Below are 18,390 nucleotides of genomic sequence, written 5' to 3'. Positions count from 1 at the left end.
CCTAGAGGTTCCTTGATCTTAAATAGGATGGCAGTGCATTCCATAATTTAGGGCCAGCAATAAAAAAAATATTAAGGTCCTATAACTGTCTAATCGAAATCAAGGAAAAGATGGAATGTCTAATAAATTAGCTGAAGTACATTGCAAGGATCGTGAAGGTGATGCAAATGCATATTTTTAGAAATTACTATTGGTACATTAACATTCAGAGCTTGAATATCGCCAAAACACTTTATATTGCATTCTGAATCAACTGGTAACCAAAGCAATTTTACCAGCACAGGAGAAATCTAATCAAATTTGGATAAACCAAAAATGAACATGAGCTTGAATATCACCAAAACACTTTCTACTGAATTCTCAATTCAACTGGTAACCAATGCAATTACCAGCACAGAAGAAATATGACCAAATTTGGATAAACCAAAAAGAACATATGCACTGGCATTTTGTACTATCTATAAAGATTTCAGGGTTTTCTTCAGGACTCCTAGAAATGTGGAATGACTGTACTCTGAACCACTATTCTAAAATTGAGCATTGTCAGATAGTCCTTTAGTCATCTAATCATTTATAATTTAGAGATCAGCCCTATTGATTACATTAAATATGAAACCTAAGAAGAGTCAAGTATAACACAATTTTATCTATAATTGGGATGTTTACTCCATCAATCAAAAATTGAGTATACAGATCTGGAACTTGATAGCCAGAAAGAAATAAAACCTTTGCTTTGGACATGATCAGTTTTAAATGTCTGGCATCCAACTAACTATTTATAGCTTTCAAATGAATGCATAACAGACCTAAGAATTTTACTATTACAATTGATTCTATTCAATGAACAAGACTATAATAATGAACTAGGGATTCACATTTTTTTACATCTATTTTAAACACCAATATTTCTTAATTCAGGATTTCTTTCAAGTAGCTGAGCAACTTTTTTTTTCACTATCCCATTGTACCTGTTTCACTCACAATATAGCTGATTTTCTCATACAGATTAAGGTAAACTATTTTCAAAACGTGATGGACTAGGAGACTTTCCTTTTGAGTGAAGCTTTTCCACACTGAGAATATGTAAATAGCTTTACACCTGTGTAGGTTCTCTAGTGGACTGTGAGGCTTTTCTTCTGAGTAAAGCTTTTACCGCACCGAGTACATGTAAATGGCTTCACTCATGTGTGGCTTCTTTAGTACCTTATAAGGATTTCCTTCTTACTGAACCTTTTACTATTCTCAGAGCACAAACATTTTTTCACTTCTTTATGGATTATTTTGTGGATTGTGAGATGTGCCTTCTGCATGTAAGTCGTACACCTAACAGATGAGGCTGATGCAGGTAGTTAGCTACTACCAAATGCTGAGGTATAGAACAACCATCTTTAATCATGCCGATGCTCTCACTTTTTCTCCACAAAGGGAGTCTCCAGTGTAAGGTAAAATTATGTATAATCATACCTGATAATTTTCTTTCCATTAATCATAGCTGATCAATCCATAGACTGGTGGGTTGTGTCCATCTACCAGCAGGTGGAGATAGAGAGCAAACTTTTGCCTCCCTATATGTGGTCATGTGCTGCCGGAAACTCCTCAGTATGTCGATATCAAAGCTCCATCCGCAGGACTCAGCACTTAGAGAATTACACCCACGAAGGGACACTCTGCCCAGCTCACCACCGCCGAAACGGGGGAGGGGAATTAACCCAGCTCATCCCCACACAAGTGGGGGAGGGGAATCCGTCCAGCTCATCCCCGCGGAGCGGGGGAGGGACACCACACCCGCCGATGCGGGGGGATCTGGCTTATCCTGCAACCGCAACCGCGGGAGGAGCTGACTGACCCTAACACCGCCGAAGCGGGAAGGGTACAAAGCTGCCCTACAGCCGCACGAAGCGGGAGGGAGCGCCGGCAGAATTTTAAGTCTCAATCCGGCCCCGTAAAACGGAGGGGAGAGGAATGCAGCAGCTCACTGTAACACAAACTCGTCTTAACTCTTGAAGAATCCAAGTGAAAAAACTTGAACACGAAGTCTTTCTGAAGTAACTGAAGACTAAACTTGAACCTGAAATGCAACCAGAATAAAAACAGTACAGATATCTGGGAGGGGCTATGGATTGATCAGCTATGATTAATGGAAAGAAAATTATCAGGTATGATTATACATAATTTTACCTTCCATATCATCAAGCTGATCAATCCATAGACTGGTGGGATGTACCGAAGCAGTACTCACCCAGGGCGGGACATTGAAATCCCTGACCTCAACACTGACGCTCCAAACCGGGCCTCCGCCCGTGCAGCCACAGTCAAACGGTAATGCTTGGAGAATGTATGAGCCGAAGCCCAAGTTGCCGCCTTGCATATCTCTTCCAAGGAGACGGATCCGGCCTCTGCCATCGAGGTCGCCTGAGCTCTCGTGGAGTGAGCCTTCAGCTGGATAGGCGGCACCTTCCCTGCGGCCACATAAGCCGCTACAATGGCTTCCTTGACCCATCTTGCCACTGTAGGCCTAGCAGCCTGCAGACCCTTACGAGGACCTGCAAACAGGACAAACAGATGATCCGATTTCCGGAAATCATTGGTCACTTCCAAGTATCTGATGATGACTCGTCTCACATCCAGATATTTAAGAGCAGAGTACTCCTCTGGGTAGTCCTCCCTACGAAAGGAAGGGAGACATAGCTGCTGATTCACATGGAAGCGAGAAACAATCTTGGGCAGGAAGGAAGGCACTGTGCGAATAGTCACTCCTGCCTCAGTGAACTGTAGAAAAGGCTCTCGACATGAGAGCGCCTGGAGCTCGGAAACTCTTCTGGCTGAAGTGATAGCCACCAAAAAGACTGCTTTCAACGTCAGGTCTTTCAGAGATGCCCTTGACAAGGGTTCAAACGGCGGCTTCTGCAATGCTCTTAGCACCAGGTTGAGATTCCACGCAGGCACCACTGAGTGCAGAGGAGGGCGCAGGTGATTAACCCCCTTGAGAAAGCGCACCACATCTGGCTGCGAAGCCAGGGAAGCACCCTTCAGGCGGCCCCTGAAGCAAGCCAGAGCCGCTACCTGGACCTTAAGGGAACTGAGCGACAGGCCTTTGTCCAGACCTTCTTGCAGGAACGTCAACACTGAAGAAATTGGAGCAGTGAAAGGAGAAAGAGAGCCTGCTTCACACCACGCTGCAAAGATACGCCAAACCCTGGCGTAAGCAGTAGAAGTAGAGCGTTTCCTCGCTCTCAGCATAGTGGCGATGACCTTGTCTGAGAAGCCCTTCTTCCTCAGACGCTGCCGCTCAATAGCCAGGCCGTAAGACCAAAGGGGGAGGGATCCTCCATCACCATGGGACCCTGATGTAACAGGCCCTGCTCCACTGGCAACCGCAGAGGATCGTCGACTGAGAGTCTGATCAAGTCCGCATACCAGGGACGCCTGGGCCAATCCGGACCCACCAGGATTATCCTGCCGGGATGCTTTGCCACCCGGTCTAGTACCCTGCCCAACATGGGCCAGGGCGGGAACACATAGAGAAGCTCTTGTGTCGGCCATTGTTGTAGAAGAGCATCTACTCCCAGGGATCGAGGGTCCCGTCCTCTGCTGAAGAAGCGCGGCACTTGGCAATTGGCCGATGACGCCATCAGATCTAGGCTCGGCTGGCCCCAGCGCTTCGTGATGTCCAAGAACGCCTGAGCAGATAGCTGCCACTCTCCGGGCTCCAAGGTATGGCGACTGAGAAAGTCCGCCTTGACATTCATGACTCCGGCAATGTGGGCCGCTGACAGCTGTTCCAGGTTCGCTTCCGCCCACTGGCATAGACTCATAGCTTCCTTGGCTAGAGGGGCGCTCTTGGTACCTCCCTGGCGGTTGACATAGGCCACAGCCGTGGCATTGTCCGACAGGACCCGTACAGGCTTGAACACCAGTACCGGGATGAACTCCAAAAGCGCCAACCGAATGGCTCTGAGTTCCAGGAGGTTGATAGACCACTTTGCCTCTGCAGGAGACCAGAGCCCCTGCGCTGTCCTTCCCAAGCAGTGGGCTCCCCAGCCCGATAACGAGGCGTCCGTCGTGACGACAATCCACTCTGGGGACACCAGAGGCATTCCCGCAGACAACTTGTCTGTCTGCATCCACCAGCTCAGCGCCTTGCGCACTGCTGGATCCAAGGGAAGACGCACCGCATAATCCTCCGACATCGGAGTCCAGCGCTGCAGCAGAGAGTGTTGTAGTGGTCTCATATGAGCCCTGGCCCAGGGCACTACTTCCATCGTGGCCGTCATAGAGCCCAACAGCTGCACATAGTCCCAAGCCCGAAGAGGAGAGGCTACTAGGAACTGGTCCACCTGAGCCTGAAGCTTGACAATCCGATTGACTGGCAGGAACACTCTGCCCACTTGGGTGTCGAATCGAACTCCCAGATACTCCAGGGACTGAGTCGGGCGCAGCTGGCTCTTCTCCCAGTTGATGATCCATCCCAGGGAGCTCAAAAGAGCAACTACCCGGTCCACAGCTTTGCCGCACTCTGCATAAGAGGGGGCTCGGATCAACCAGTCGTCCAGATAAGGATGGACTTGTACTCCTTCCTTTCGCAGGAAGGCCGCTATGACCACCATTACCTTGGAAAAGGTCCGCGGAGCAGTAGCCAACCCGAACGGGAGGGCTCTGAACTGGAAGTGTCGGCCCAGGACTGCAAAACGCAGAAAGCGTTGATGAGGAGGCCAGATGGGAATATGCAGGTACGCTTCCTTGATGTCCAAGGATGCCAGGTACTCCCCTGCCTTCACTGCCGCTATAACAGAGCGGAGAGTCTCCATGCGAAAGCGCCGCACTTTCAAGGCCCGATTGACCCCTTTGAGGTCGAGGATAGGCCGGACAGAACCTCCTTTCTTTGGTACCACAAAGTAAATGGAGTAACGCCCCTTGCCAAGCTGACTTTCTGGCACCGGAACGACCGCACCCAGGCGGATCAGATTGTCCAAAGTCTGCTGCACTGCCACAGCTTTGACCGGAGACTTGCAGGGAGAGAGTACAAACCCGTCTCTTAAGGGTCGGCAGAACTCTAGCTTGTAGCCGTCTCTGATGACTTCCAGCACCCAAGCGTCTGAAGTTATTGTGGTCCACTCGCCCAGAAACGAGGACAGCCGTCCTCCAATCTGCACTGGGGCGTGGACCAATACCCCGTCATTGGGTACGAGACCCTGGGGGAGGACCGGAGGGAGCACCTCCGGGACGGCGGTCTCTGCGAAAGGAATGCTGCTTGGGGGAGAAATTCCTCTTAAAGGAAGAGGGGGCAGAAGCACCCGACCTGCCCGGGCGGTACCGACGGGCTTCCTGAAACCGTCCTCTGGAGGTACCGGGACGAGCACTAGCCCGAGCCCTGACCTCCGGTAACTTCTTGCCCTTAGACGTGCCGAGATCAGTCACGATTTTGTCCAGCTCGACCCCAAAGAGCAGCTTGCCTTTAAAAGGCAATCTAGCCAGGCGGGATTTTGAGGCGTGGTCAGCAGACCAATGTTTCAGCCAAAGCCACCGCCGCGCAGAGACAGTCTGAGCCATGCCTTTAGCTGAGGCTCTCAAGACATCATACAGCAAGTCTGCCAAATAGGCTAAGCCCGATTCCAGGGCTGGCCAATCATTCCTCAAGAAATGATCCGAGGGGGAAGCCCGCTGCACCATAGTCAGGCACGCCCTGGCCACATAGGAGCCGCAAACTGAGGCCTGCAAACTTAAAGCAGCCGCCTCAAAGGACGACCTTAAGGCCGCCTCCAATCTCCTGTCTTGGGCGTCCTTTAGGGCCGTGCCACCTTCCACCGGCAATGCCGTTTTCTTAGTCACCGCAGTGATTAAAGAATCCACGGTAGGCCACAGATAGGCCTCACGTTCACTCACAGCCAAAGGATAGAGGCGGGACATAGCCCTAGCCACTTTAAGGCTCGCTTCTGGGACATCCCATTGAGCCGAAATTAAGGTGTGCATGGCATCATGCACGTGGAAGGTTCTAGGCGGGCGCTTAGTCCCCAGCATAATGGCAGAGCCAACAGGGGCTGAGGGAGAGACGTCCTCCGGAGAGGATATCTTCAAAGTGTCCATGGCCTGTAACAACAGGTTGGGCAAATCCTCCGGGCGAAAAAGCCGCGCTGCAGAGGGGTCATCCGCTCCAGCCGAGCGGGGATCCGTCTCCTCCAAGGAATCCGCAAAGGACCGTTGGGAGACCTCAGACACGCTGCCCTCATCTACATCGGAGGAGACAAATTCCTCCAAGGCCTGGGAATCAACCCGAGGGCGTTTACCTCTGGGAACCTCAACCTCTTTACCAGAGGAGGGAGCGGGGGCAGCGTTGTGCATGAGGAAGGCCCGATGCAGCAGCAAAACAAACTCGGGGGAGAAACCCCCCAGACTGTGCACCTCCGCAGCCTGGGCAACAGCCCTAGGCGCGCTCTCAACCGGCGCTCGCAATAGCGAGGGAGAGACATGCTGCGCATCCAAAATGGCGTCCGGCGCGAAACTCCGCGAAGGAGCCGCGCGGGAAGAACGGCTCTTAACTTTAGCCGCTTCTGTGCCGTCGCCCAAATTAAGGGTGTTCATGGCATTAATGTCTCCAACCTCAAGGGCGGCCCAAGAAGAAGCCGTCCGAGCCGCGTGGCCGGCCAAGATGGCGGAGGCGAGGAGCGGGGGATGGGCGTTTATGGCGGGAAAAACCGCCACGCCGGAGGAAGGACCGGGACATGCATCGGTCGCGAAACTGTCACCCACCAAGGGCGAATCCGGCTTGAAGACCCCCGCATCCCCTCTAGAAGCGCTCGAGCGACCCGGGGAGCGACCCTTTGCGCCCTCGCCCTCCGACGCCATGAGCCACGAGGAGAAGAATCGGGGAACCCCCGCCCGCTATAAAAAGGTAAAATTACCTGCTGTCCGCTCCGAGTTGTAACGACCTGGTGTCTCAGTGAGTAGCTGCAATAGACGCTTAAATAAACGTCGAAATAAACGCCTTTAAGGCCGTTCAAAATTTTTTTTTTTTTTTTTTTTTTAACGGAGCCAGCGGGAGGGGGGAGAAAAGGAGGGACCTGGCACCACCAGGTTTGCACTTGCTCAAAAGAGCCCTCAACCCCAGGCACTCAACAAAACCTAAAAATTAGGCTTGGAGGCCTAGCCAGAGCTGCTGCTGTGTGTGACCACCACCTGCTGAGATAGAGAACATACTGAGGAGTTTCCGGCAGCACATGACCACATATAGGGAGGCAAAAGTTTGCTCTCTATCTCCACCTGCTGGTAGATGGACACAACCCACCAGTCTATGGATTGATCAGCTTGATGATATGGAAAGAGTGTTTGGAGCAGACATTTTCACTCCAGCCAGAAGCATACAACTATGCCACACATATAGCTACAATCAAAGAAGTGGAAATTCAGGCCAAGGTTTTGAAGGTATCGTAAGTTGTTCTCATACAGTAAGTGCCACACTCATTGGCCTCTACTAGTATGGCACTTAGATGGATTTGAGTTTGTGCAGAAACTGTAGGCACAAAAAAAAACCACCTGTACTTTCTGAAAGATGCAGGTACTAAACCACTTAGAGCTGATGAGCTATAATTGAACCTGTAGACAGTTACCAAACTTCCCTCTGAATGGGAAAATTAGGTTCTTACCTTGGTAATTTTCTTTCCTTTAGTCACAGCAGATTAATCCATTAACTGATGGGTTGTATCCGCCTACCAGCAGGTGGAGATAGAGAACACTAAAAAACCATAGTGCCTCTTGGACGGCTAGCCCTCAACTGCCTTCAGTATTTGAGATTTCCAAAGCAGAGTGAACCATAAAGGTATAGTAACATAAACTTTCCTCACAGCGAACAAACGCCCCAGAACAGGAGCAACAAAGGAGGGACGATCTCAACCTCCTGTAGTAGAACATCAAGTAGAAATTATGATAACTGTTTTCCAACTTCTCCCAATGAGAGTGATATCTGCATGAAAGATCTGAACAAAAAACAGTCAGCCAGGGAGGGATCATGGATTCATCTGCTGTGACTAAAGGAAAGAAACTTACCAAGGTAAGAACCTAATTTTCCCTCCCTTGTCATCATCAGCAGATGAATCCATTAACTGATGGCATTATGTTCAACCCCCCCCCCCCCCCCCCCCCCGGTCTCTGCTAAACTACATGCTCCCATTCAGACCCCATTATTCTCTGTGCTGAACATTTGTCCCTCCTACCCCAACATCACTCTAGCTCTTCTCCACCCATCCCTTCACCACGAGAAGTTACTCTCACTATGAAGCTGGTACACAAAGACTGTCTACCTCTATGAGGTCCATGAAAGACACAGCCTCCTTCTCCCATGGGTCCTCTGGTTTGGCCTGTGTATTCTAACTAAACAATCAAACATCTGGGGCAGTGTTGTGAATGTGAACTAAAACATGGATGTGCACACCAGCTTCCAGTAACAGACAGCTGGCAGCATCCAAGCACTATAATATACACATATTAATTAATACAGAATTGATGTCAAAACAGAACCACTTAGTACAGTTATTACATCCACACAAAGACAGGGTTGACAGAAATGTAAGTAAATGTTATACATTTTTGAAGAATACAACTGTATACTAGTACTAACAGTGGTCTTCACTCACTGATTCTAGTAACCTTAATCTAGATTTTTAACCACTATGATCCTGCACGGCACACTCTGATACACCTATAGGTTTAACCATTTCATTCACTCCCAGATTATTTTGACAGATACTGTACCTTCTTGGTAATTGTGGGCTCCATCTGGCAGGGCAAGGAAAGGCAAGTACTTCCATTCTTCTGGCAAACTGTGGCTGTCATGTCCTTCTTCTGGAAGTATGGGAGGATATGAGAATTCAACCTAAAAAATAGAAATACATTTTGAAGAACAAAAACAAAAGAAAGAGGCCAGAGACTGCTTTCTCGAGGAAGAGGTAAAGTGATATGGTTGCCATGTCAGTCCACTTTTAAAGGCACAATGATAGCATGCACACATTCCAAAATTACAAGACGCCTCAGTGTGCCCTGCAGTAAGCCATTTTTTGCAGCAGTAAGCACGTTAATGCTTACCACAGCTTTGTAAAAGGGCCCCTTAGTTTGAAATCCATGGGGTTTGCTGCACTGGATCAAATGATGTTTTTTTGATTAACACTTGTACAATATATTTCACTAGGAATTTATTGTATTATTACAGAGACATAAAGATGACACTGATAGTTACTCATGAAATGATTGCTTCTTTGCTTTACCTATCATGGCCTGAATCCCCACCAGCCTCCCCCTCTCATCTCCTCACCTTGTTTCCCATCTCCCTCAATTCCACCCTCATCTACACTACTCTTCCTCTCTCAATCCTGTTTGCCCACAGAAGTCTCTGCCTTCCACTCCACCATCTCCCCAAAGTCACCCACCAACTAGCCAACTCTAGTCACCCCTCTCCCACTACAGTATGCCAGTCTCAGCACCCTCAACATGCTGTCCAACAAAACTGCAGCCTCCTGCCTCTATGTCAGGAGCAGCTGCTCTCTTCCACTCCAGAATCATGCTACTATCAGTGAGTTTTAGCCATAAGGATCTCCTGTGCTGTCTCAGTCTGAAATCTCACACAACTGACACCAACACTGGAGTTTGGGCCACCATGCTGCTGAAACTCAATGACCCATGCAATGATGTGCCAAAATTAAGCAGCTGTTCCAGGGTTGGCAGCAGCAGCTGCAGGAAAAACAAAAATGGTGGTGTCTTCAGGGCAGGAGCATCCCGAATTGCTCTTGCCACCATCAGCTGTGCTGAAAAAATGGTGGCCGCAATGCTGCCATGGGAGATCATAGCTGACATTTTAGAATGGCCTGAGCAGCTCCTGCTCAGGCCATTCCCAATTCTAAAATGGTAGTAGTGACCTCTCATGGCAGCCTCACAAGGCTACCATTTTTTCAGTGTGGAGGAAAAAGGGCAGGAGCAATTCAGGATGCTCCTGCCCCAAAAACATCACTAAACCACCAGGGTCTACTGGGGGGGGGGGGGGGGGAGTGTGGAGGGAAGAATGGTGGGCGACCTGGGGGAGGGGGGCATGCTTTCGGTAATAGGGGGTAGGGGAGGAGGACTACAGTTTCAGGTTCCCACCAAAAATGCACAGGCATTTTCAGGCAAACCCAAACCCAGATTTCAGGTCAGTTTCAGCACCAAATCCGAAATTCAGTCGGCTTCTAGTGCACATGCCAAACAACACCATTATATGTACCTTGTCACAGGAAGCAAGACTAATAAAATAAGAAAGCACTGTGCACATGCCAAACAACACCATTATATGTACCTTGTCACAGGAAGCAAGACTAATAAAATAAGAAAGCACTATGCACATGCCAAACAACTCCATTATATGTATCTTTATATAATAAATACACCACTTTGGTTATACCACAGAAAGGTGGTATCCCTTACCTAATTAATAGGCCATTCCATGCTTCCCTTGCATTCTTGTGTTATTTCTACTAAATATTATATCTAAATCTCTGGCTTGTACTTAACAAAAGTAGTCATGAACACACAGACATAATCTGCAGAGGTATTTCTCAATCGTATAAAACTAAGCCCTACAGGTATGACAAATTGGATCATGATGTACGATCAGTAACCAGCAAAGTTCTTCACAAATGCCAGATGGGAAAGAAAACAAAAACAACAAACCCACGCCCATGCCTATCCAGTAGAGATAAGAAAACGGGTCACAAGTTAACAACTATCCTATGATCGGGAGATGTGCAGCTTCTTCACCACATACGATGGGGAGATGAGGCGCGCGATATCCTTTCCACAGGCAGGATCACCTTGTAAGGAAAGAAGCGAACCCCCAGGGCCACTGAGGTAGACAAATATCCTCTTTCTGCAACTTGATAGTGCGCACAAAAAAAAAAAAAAAAGAGACCGAAGCATCAGAACTCGCAGACGCACGTCACCGGGTGACAGCAGACAGGAATGAGGGCGGGGAGTAGGAGGGCGAGGGACACCTGCTTCCTTCCCCCTCCTCCCTCTCTCGGGGTGGGGAGGGGAGAGGAATGAGAATAACCCCAAACACGGAAGCGTCCCAACCAGCCGGGGTAGGCGGGAGAAAGCAGATGTTCCCTATCCCTATCACCACGGGAATAAACAGGAACAGCCGCGGCGCCTCACCTGACAGCCCTTTTTGTGATGAAACCCCACCACGACGATATGTAACACGGGACAGCCGCTGTCTGGCGCCTCCAGGCCTCCCCTGCTCTCCATGGCAGCGCAGCAGACTTCTCAGCGCCGTTAGCCGGCGCGCGCGACTCACACTTCCGGCAGCACAATCTCGTGCGCTACTCGGCTACTCCCTCTCTCGGGTTCCGCTTACCCCTTTCCCCCGGGGGGAGGGGGGGGGGGCGAGACACCAGAGGCCGAGACAGAAAGAGCCCCAGCGAATGAAAGTCAACCAAACGCGAACCTGGAGCAAATACGTCACGCTATTGCCCCACCTTCCAATACGTCACCGTCGCCAACCAGTCCTTGTAACGTCATCGTTGCTGCACTTGCTATTTACTGTATGTGTAGTTCCAGGTACTATAACAATTGTGGCGTTCAGAGTTTTCTAAAAAGGATGCTACTTCGTAAGTACCTCTATTAGCACGTAGTTTGAAGAAAATAGAGGTGGACTTAAATAAACACTTCAATATCTCTTTTTATTCTTTCCAACCCAATGGAAGTAGGAAAGAATTATACACAATATGTCGAGAATGTCTGTCTGTGTGTCGATGGGGGGGGGGGGGGGGGGGTGTGGTGTGGAATAACTGGGGTTACCATATGGCTCCAGAAAAAGGAGGACAGATTCCGAATAACTCTCCAAAACGTTAAGCGAATGGGATAAAACTTGACATGAGTAAAACCAGTAAAGATATCTAGTTCCAAAATGGGCCAAATCGAACCAGGGCTTCCATAAAAATTAGCAACCCCCCCCCCCCCCCCCACACACACACACACACACACACATTGCCCACTGCAGTTATATGGGAAAAGGAGCACCAGCTGCAAGCATACAAACTTACAGTAAAACAGAGTTAAACAATTCCTCCTTTCAAATGGTTTCTACCTGTTTCTGCTACCCCCAGCCCCATGTACTATCTTCTCTTGCAACTACCCCACCATCCCCAAAAATGCCCCAGCCACAAAATTACCCCTGCAAACTGCCCCACCCCAAACACTCTCCCTGTACCTGCCCCACTAGTCCACAAAATACCCTTACACCCAAAACCTAACTGCCCCACAACCTGCAAAATGTTCCGTGCTCAACAACTACTCCCCAATTCCCCCCTCAACTCCTCCACCAACCCACCCACAAATCACCACACTCCTGCTCCCATAGAATACATTGGGACTTGTTTTTTTTTTTTTTTTGGGGGGGGGGGTATTTCTTTGGAACCCCTGGTTCAGTTTTGTCCATCTTTGAACTCGATGTGTCTTTTTACTGTTTTTAACGTTGTGCCAAGTTTCATCCCAGTCTGTTACATTTATGGAGAGTTATTGTGCCCTCAGACAGACAGACATTCTTCACATTTTTTTATATAATTCTCTTCAACTTCTGTTGCGTTGGAAAGGACTCAAAACTGTCTGTCCATCTGGGGACCAGGGATGCCGAGAGGGGTTGAAGGGGGAAAGAAATGCTAAGTAGTAGTAGTAAATCCAGCGTCTCTCCCTCCCTTCCATCCCCCATCCTCTACTTGCCTGGAGTCATTGAATGACAGACAACAGCAGCAATCAAACACTGCTCTGCTGCCCGTGGGTCCTTCTTCCTGCCGCATCCCGCTTCCTGTGAAGTAACTTCTTGTTTTCCATGGACAGGATCTTCTAGCCACACCTCTGAATATACGCCACGATGACGTGCGTGACCCGGCTATCCAATAGAGAATGCTTTAAAGTAAAAGTAACAAAGTTAGCGCATTCCCGCTTATATATGCAGTATAAATACCTAATGACAGCACAGATAAGTCAGTTTTATTTTTTCCGCGCTGATAGAGCGACCCGGTATTTTTTTCTCTTCAGTCAGTCAGTCAGTCAAAATTCAACAATTTGATTTATCACAGAAATTATTTGTTTTGTCTCAGAAAAAGATGGAATTTAAGGGTTGTGCTACCTACACACGTAAATTATCCCACAAGGATACACATATTCGATGTCTCCGGTGCTTGGGGGAATATCACAATATAAAAAATTGTTTTGCTTGTAGAAATATGTCTCAAAAATCGCTCGACATTAGAGCACTGAAATTGAAACAATATTTAACAGCTTCGCAGTCGGAGACTTCATCAGTAAGTTCTTCAAATAAAACTTCAGCAGCGATGTCTTTGCCAGCATCTACTGGTTCCATGGCTTTGGAGGAAAATATTATCCCTGCTCTCCCCCTTGCCTTAGTGCCCGGGGATCAGGTGTCTTCAGTTCCTGCTCTATCCCTTGCCTCAATGCCCAGGGATCAGGCTATTTCCTCACTCATTGGACAGCAAACGTGTCGGGACGTTTTGCCCGACTCCGATGCCATACCTGGAGTCCGACGTCAACACCGAGGTTCATCGAGGTCATCTGATGTCTCTCCTTTTGGACGTCCGAATCGATGTCAAAATCGAGATCGTCGATATCGGGAGCTGTCTTCACGGTTGACTTTGTGTAGTGAAGTCGACGTAGACGTCGGGCATGGGCGTCCATTAAGTCATGGCTGGCCATCTCGGCATAGCCGTTCTTCTCAGCATTCTTCGCATCATGGCCTGCCATCTTGACATGGCCGTTCTTCTCGGCATTCTTCGTGGCATGGCCGTTCTTCTCGGCATTGCCGTTCATCTATACAGTGTCGATCATCGACGTCGTCATTGGCTTCTTTATCAGATGCTCCACCAAGGAAATGAAGTAGAGCAAACTCTCATTGAGCCCATATGTCTCCAGGACGTCGAGACTCTAGACATTCTTTTTCTCGTGCCTCTTCTATGGCTCACTCATCTTCTTCTTCTCTTACACAATTGAAATTAATGGATTTACTCACAAAGCTTCTACAGATTCAACAGATGGTTAAAGAACCTTCGGGTTCTACTTGTCAATCTAAGCAAGTAAATTCACTTCAATTGTCATCTAAAACAGCCTTCCTCACTCACCTCAGAGGCAGCAGGCGTGGTCTGTATCTCCTTCAAATCCTGAACAGGATAATTTGTCGGTGAAGTCACAAATCAATTCACCAGCCTATTCATTGGCTTCTTCACTTCATAATACTCAGCTGATTCAGCCAGGGCATGATATGCCTTCCACTTCTTCTATGCATTCTACTCATCAGGATGAAGTTTTGCCAGTTCAAGACGAGTCTTATGCTATGTTTTTGCAAAAATTGGTTAATGTATTGAATATTTCTCTCACTCCTCAAGGGGATATTTCTGAGGATAAACGATCAGTTACTAAATACTTAAATTTGGTCAAGCAGTCTATAGCCCTGCCTATACCTCAAGTGCTTCAAGACCATCTCAAATTGATATGGAATACGCCTTATTCTATTAGACCTACTCAAAGGTCATTAGAGAATAGATATAAGGTTCAAGAACTCTTGGGTCATGGTAAGACTCAACTTCCTCAGGCATCTTTGGTGGTGAAATCTGCCATGCGTTGAAATAAGTTGCAGAAAGATATAACTAATCATCCACCTCCTAAGGATTTAAAATTTATGGATATACTAGCAAGAAAAAAATGTCAATCTTCCATGCTTTCGGCTCGTATATCATTTCATACGTTTCATCAGATATAATATTCATATACTATTATGGAGGATTTGTCTAAATTACAATCTTTGATGCCTCAACAAAACCTACCTCTTTTTCAGCAGATTATGACAAGTTTGGAGGAAACTTCTAAGCAAATGATCCGTACCACACATGATCAGTTTGACACTTCAGTCAGGAATGCAGCTTCTTCTATCTTGGTTAAGAGCTTCCACTTTGGGTGAAGATGTTCATGAAAAGGTAGCTGATGCTCCTTGTTCCGGTGATTCCTTATTTGGAGATAGAGTAAAACAGTTAATTGAAGGTCTCAAGGAGGATTGTACAACACTTGATACCTTGGAGCAGGATAAGCACCAACCTTCTAAATTGAATTAGAAAAGACTACCTTATTTCACCTCTAGAGCCAGATTTCAACAGCGTAAATCTTTTGTTCATTAGCGTCTTGCTTATAATTTTCAGTCTCAACATTACACAATGTTCACGGTAGACCAGGTAGAGACAGGTGTATGCAGAAGCCTGTTCAGACTCAACAACAACAAAAACTGCCTTCTACTTTTTGACATTTCCCAGTGTGTGAGTCCGGTGGGGGGCAGAATTCAAAATTTTTTCACTGCTTGGAGATCGATAACAACAGACAGTTAGATTTTGAATATAGTTCAGAAAGGTTATTCCCTCATATTTTCACAGCCCCCACCGCTTCGATCACCTACACATCTCCATGTCCCAAGTTCCCAGATTCCACACTTACAACAGGAAGTTTGCAGACTTCTTCATCACAATGCTATCGAGACTGTACCTGCCCACGAGAGAAACAAAGGTTTTTATTCCCGATTTTTCTTATCCCAAAGAAGGATGGAGGTCTACGAGCAATCTAGGATCTCAGAAAGCTCAACAGATTTCTCCCAAAACAAAAATTTCAAATGACATTGTTACCCACAATACTTCCTTTCTTAACACAAGGGGTATGGTTTTCAGCCCTAGATCTCCAGGATGCTTATCTACATGTCCCCATTCAATATCTGTTTGTTATACTACTACCATGTCTTATCACTATCATGTTACAAAAAATCCTGCTGTAACATTAACTATCTATTTTCCTAATATACTTCCATTACTCACGATGTATTGTAAGCCACATTGAGCCTGCAAAGAGGTGGGAAAATGTGGGATACAAATGCAATAAATAAATAAATGCATCCTCACGACGATTTCTCCGGTTTGTGTGTCAAAACCATCATTACCAGTGCAAGGTTCTACCATTTGGCTTAACGTCAGCCCCCAGAGTTTTCTCAAAGTGCGTGATGGCACTGATAGCTTACCTACATCAACAAAGGATCGCGCTTTTTCCATATCTCGACGATTGGTTGATCGTAGCTCATTCTCCACAACAGAATCTTCAGGCCTTAAGAACTACCATCCAACTTCTCAAAAGGTTAGGTTTAGAGGCTCATTTTCAAAGCACTTAGCCTCCCAAAGTTCCATAGAAACCTATGGAACTTAGCCTCCCAAAGTGCTTTGAAAATATGCCTCTTAGTGATCAAGTACAAAAAGTCACATTTGATCCCGACACAGAGATTGACTTTCATCGGGGCAGATCTGGTTTCTTCGGATTCTCTAGCAAAGTTACCACTCTCTCAAGCTCAGTTCTTGATTCAGTTAGTTCAATATCTTCAATCAATGAACTCGACTACTGCTCGCACTATTCTAATTCGTTTGGGACATATGGCCCCAACAGTTGCTGTTCTTCCACTAGCGTGACTACAGATGCGTCCTGTACAGTGGTATTTAAAGAAAAGGTGGATTCAGTATCTACACCCTCTCTCTACAAAAATTCTTCTGTCCAACCAGCTCAAACTACAGCTCTTGTGGTGGACACGTCAAGACAATCTCTTTATGGGAGCTCCTTTTCAGTCGCCTCCACCAACCAAGATTCTTACGACGGATGCATCAAAACTCAGTTGGGGAGCACATATGGGGGAATGGTCAACACAGGGTCACTGGACACTTCAAGAGAGATTCTACTCCATTAATCTCCTGGAATTGAGAGTGGTCAGATTGGCTTTTCAAACTTTTCAACATTTACTTCACTCCCAAGTGATCCAAGTACAAATCGACAATCAGGTCGCAATGTTTTATATAAACAAACAAGGAGGTATGGGCTCACATCGCTTGTGTCGCAAAGCTGTCAGACTATGGAATCTAGTTCTGTTTCTACACTCTGTGATTCAAGCGGTTTATCTATCGGGCTGGGACAACCACATCGCAGGAAACTTCAACCTCATGAGTGGTCTCTGAAGACCACAGTTATTCACGACCTGTTTCATCTTTGGGGCATGCCTCTTGTAGTTCTCTTTGCATCCCCACAGAACAACAAGTGTCACAAATATTACTCAAGGTGGCCTTCAAAGAACAGCATAGCGACAGATGCGCTCACTCTCCTTTGGACAAATGCTTTTTTTTACGCTTTTCCTCCAATTCCACTCATTCCAAGAGTATTACAGAAAATCATCCAGGACAGATCAACTATAATTCTCATAACACCTTATTGGCCAAGACAAGTCTGGTTTGCCATACTAAGGCAATTAGCTGTCTTCCAGCCACAATTTCTTCCTTTAATTCCAGACCTCATATCTCAGAACAACGGTCAACTTTTGCATCCAAATCTCAGCAAACTTTGTCTTACCGCTTGGTATCTTCAAGCAAGACACTAGAGGCTTCAGTTTTTTCACAATCAGTTCTTAATGTGTTACTGACTTCTAGGAAAAAGCCAACTAGACTAGTTTATGCTTCTAAGTGGAATAGATTCCAGTGCTGGTGTAAAGCACATCATTTTAATCCCATTTCTTGCTCAATTTGGTCAGATGTAGAAAATGCAGAGTATATGCTAACACCCAGTCTGAAACTTTTGGACTAAGCTTCATATTTGCTATGGCATTCTTGAAGTTAGATTTCCAAGTTCTGTAATGCTCAGCATGGTCATTGAACTGGGTAAGCCCTGTGCCCCCCAGGTCTTTGCGAGTGAAGTACCCTACCAGCTCATCTCTTTCCGGGTTTTCGGGTTGAGCAGTTGAAGGCACTGCTGGTTGGCTACTGTGGAGTTTGCTCTTTGGCTGGCTGTCTTCGTCCTTTCTGAGGACCGATGAGGAATATGGCTGTTCAGGCACTTCTTGTTTGAGCCAAGGATGTTCAGCTAACATCCACCTTGAGAGTAACTACCCAAGTCTTTCTTTCCCTCACTCCTTGTGAAGCTTCGGAGTCTGTGGCTGTGGTAAGGCATTTCCTTTGTGCGTATACCTGGGGTGTGAGCCAGTGACAGTAAATCCATGTGCATGCGGGTGTGTGGATCACTGCAACGGCAGCTAGCTTCCATGGTATGTTGCACTTTAGGCTTGCGTTTTTCAGGCGAGATAGCCACTGGTGAAGAGGGGCATGCTTCTTCAGAATCCGAGGACTTATCTAGATCACACTGCTTCTGATTAGTTTTTGGGGCTGAGGCCTGAGCCAGCACATAGACTGCAGTTCGCCTTTCTGGATTTTCAGCGACAATGTGGCTAAGAAAGCTCTCTCCACCATCTTGATTCATGACTGCTTCAAGGGTCTTGGCTTTGGCTTCAAGGACAGCTGC

The 18,390-nt window shown here is 47.1% G+C and overlaps 1 protein-coding gene across 1 annotated transcript in view; it reads right to left on the bottom strand.

Moving 5' to 3' along the window:
* AVL9 (AVL9 cell migration associated) overlaps positions 1-11,484 on the bottom strand; it is a 138,196-nt gene extending 126,712 nt beyond the window's left edge. Inside the window, exons 1-2 of the mRNA XM_030204376.1 lie at positions 11,173-11,484; positions 8,746-8,866 (exon numbers count right to left, since the gene is read on the bottom strand). Coding sequence (XP_030060236.1) covers positions 8,746-8,866; positions 11,173-11,265 — 214 coding nt within the window. The 5' untranslated portion in view covers positions 11,266-11,484. The remainder of the gene's footprint in view (positions 1-8,745; positions 8,867-11,172) is intronic.
* Positions 11,485-18,390: the final 6,906 nt, after the last annotated feature.

This window comes from Microcaecilia unicolor, chromosome 1 (genome assembly GCF_901765095.1).
Source record: "Microcaecilia unicolor chromosome 1, aMicUni1.1, whole genome shotgun sequence".
NCBI classification, from domain to species: Eukaryota; Metazoa; Chordata; class Amphibia; order Gymnophiona; family Siphonopidae; genus Microcaecilia; species Microcaecilia unicolor.
Note: the sequence above shows the minus strand (reverse complement) of the source record. Positions and strands in the feature narration are given on the sequence as shown.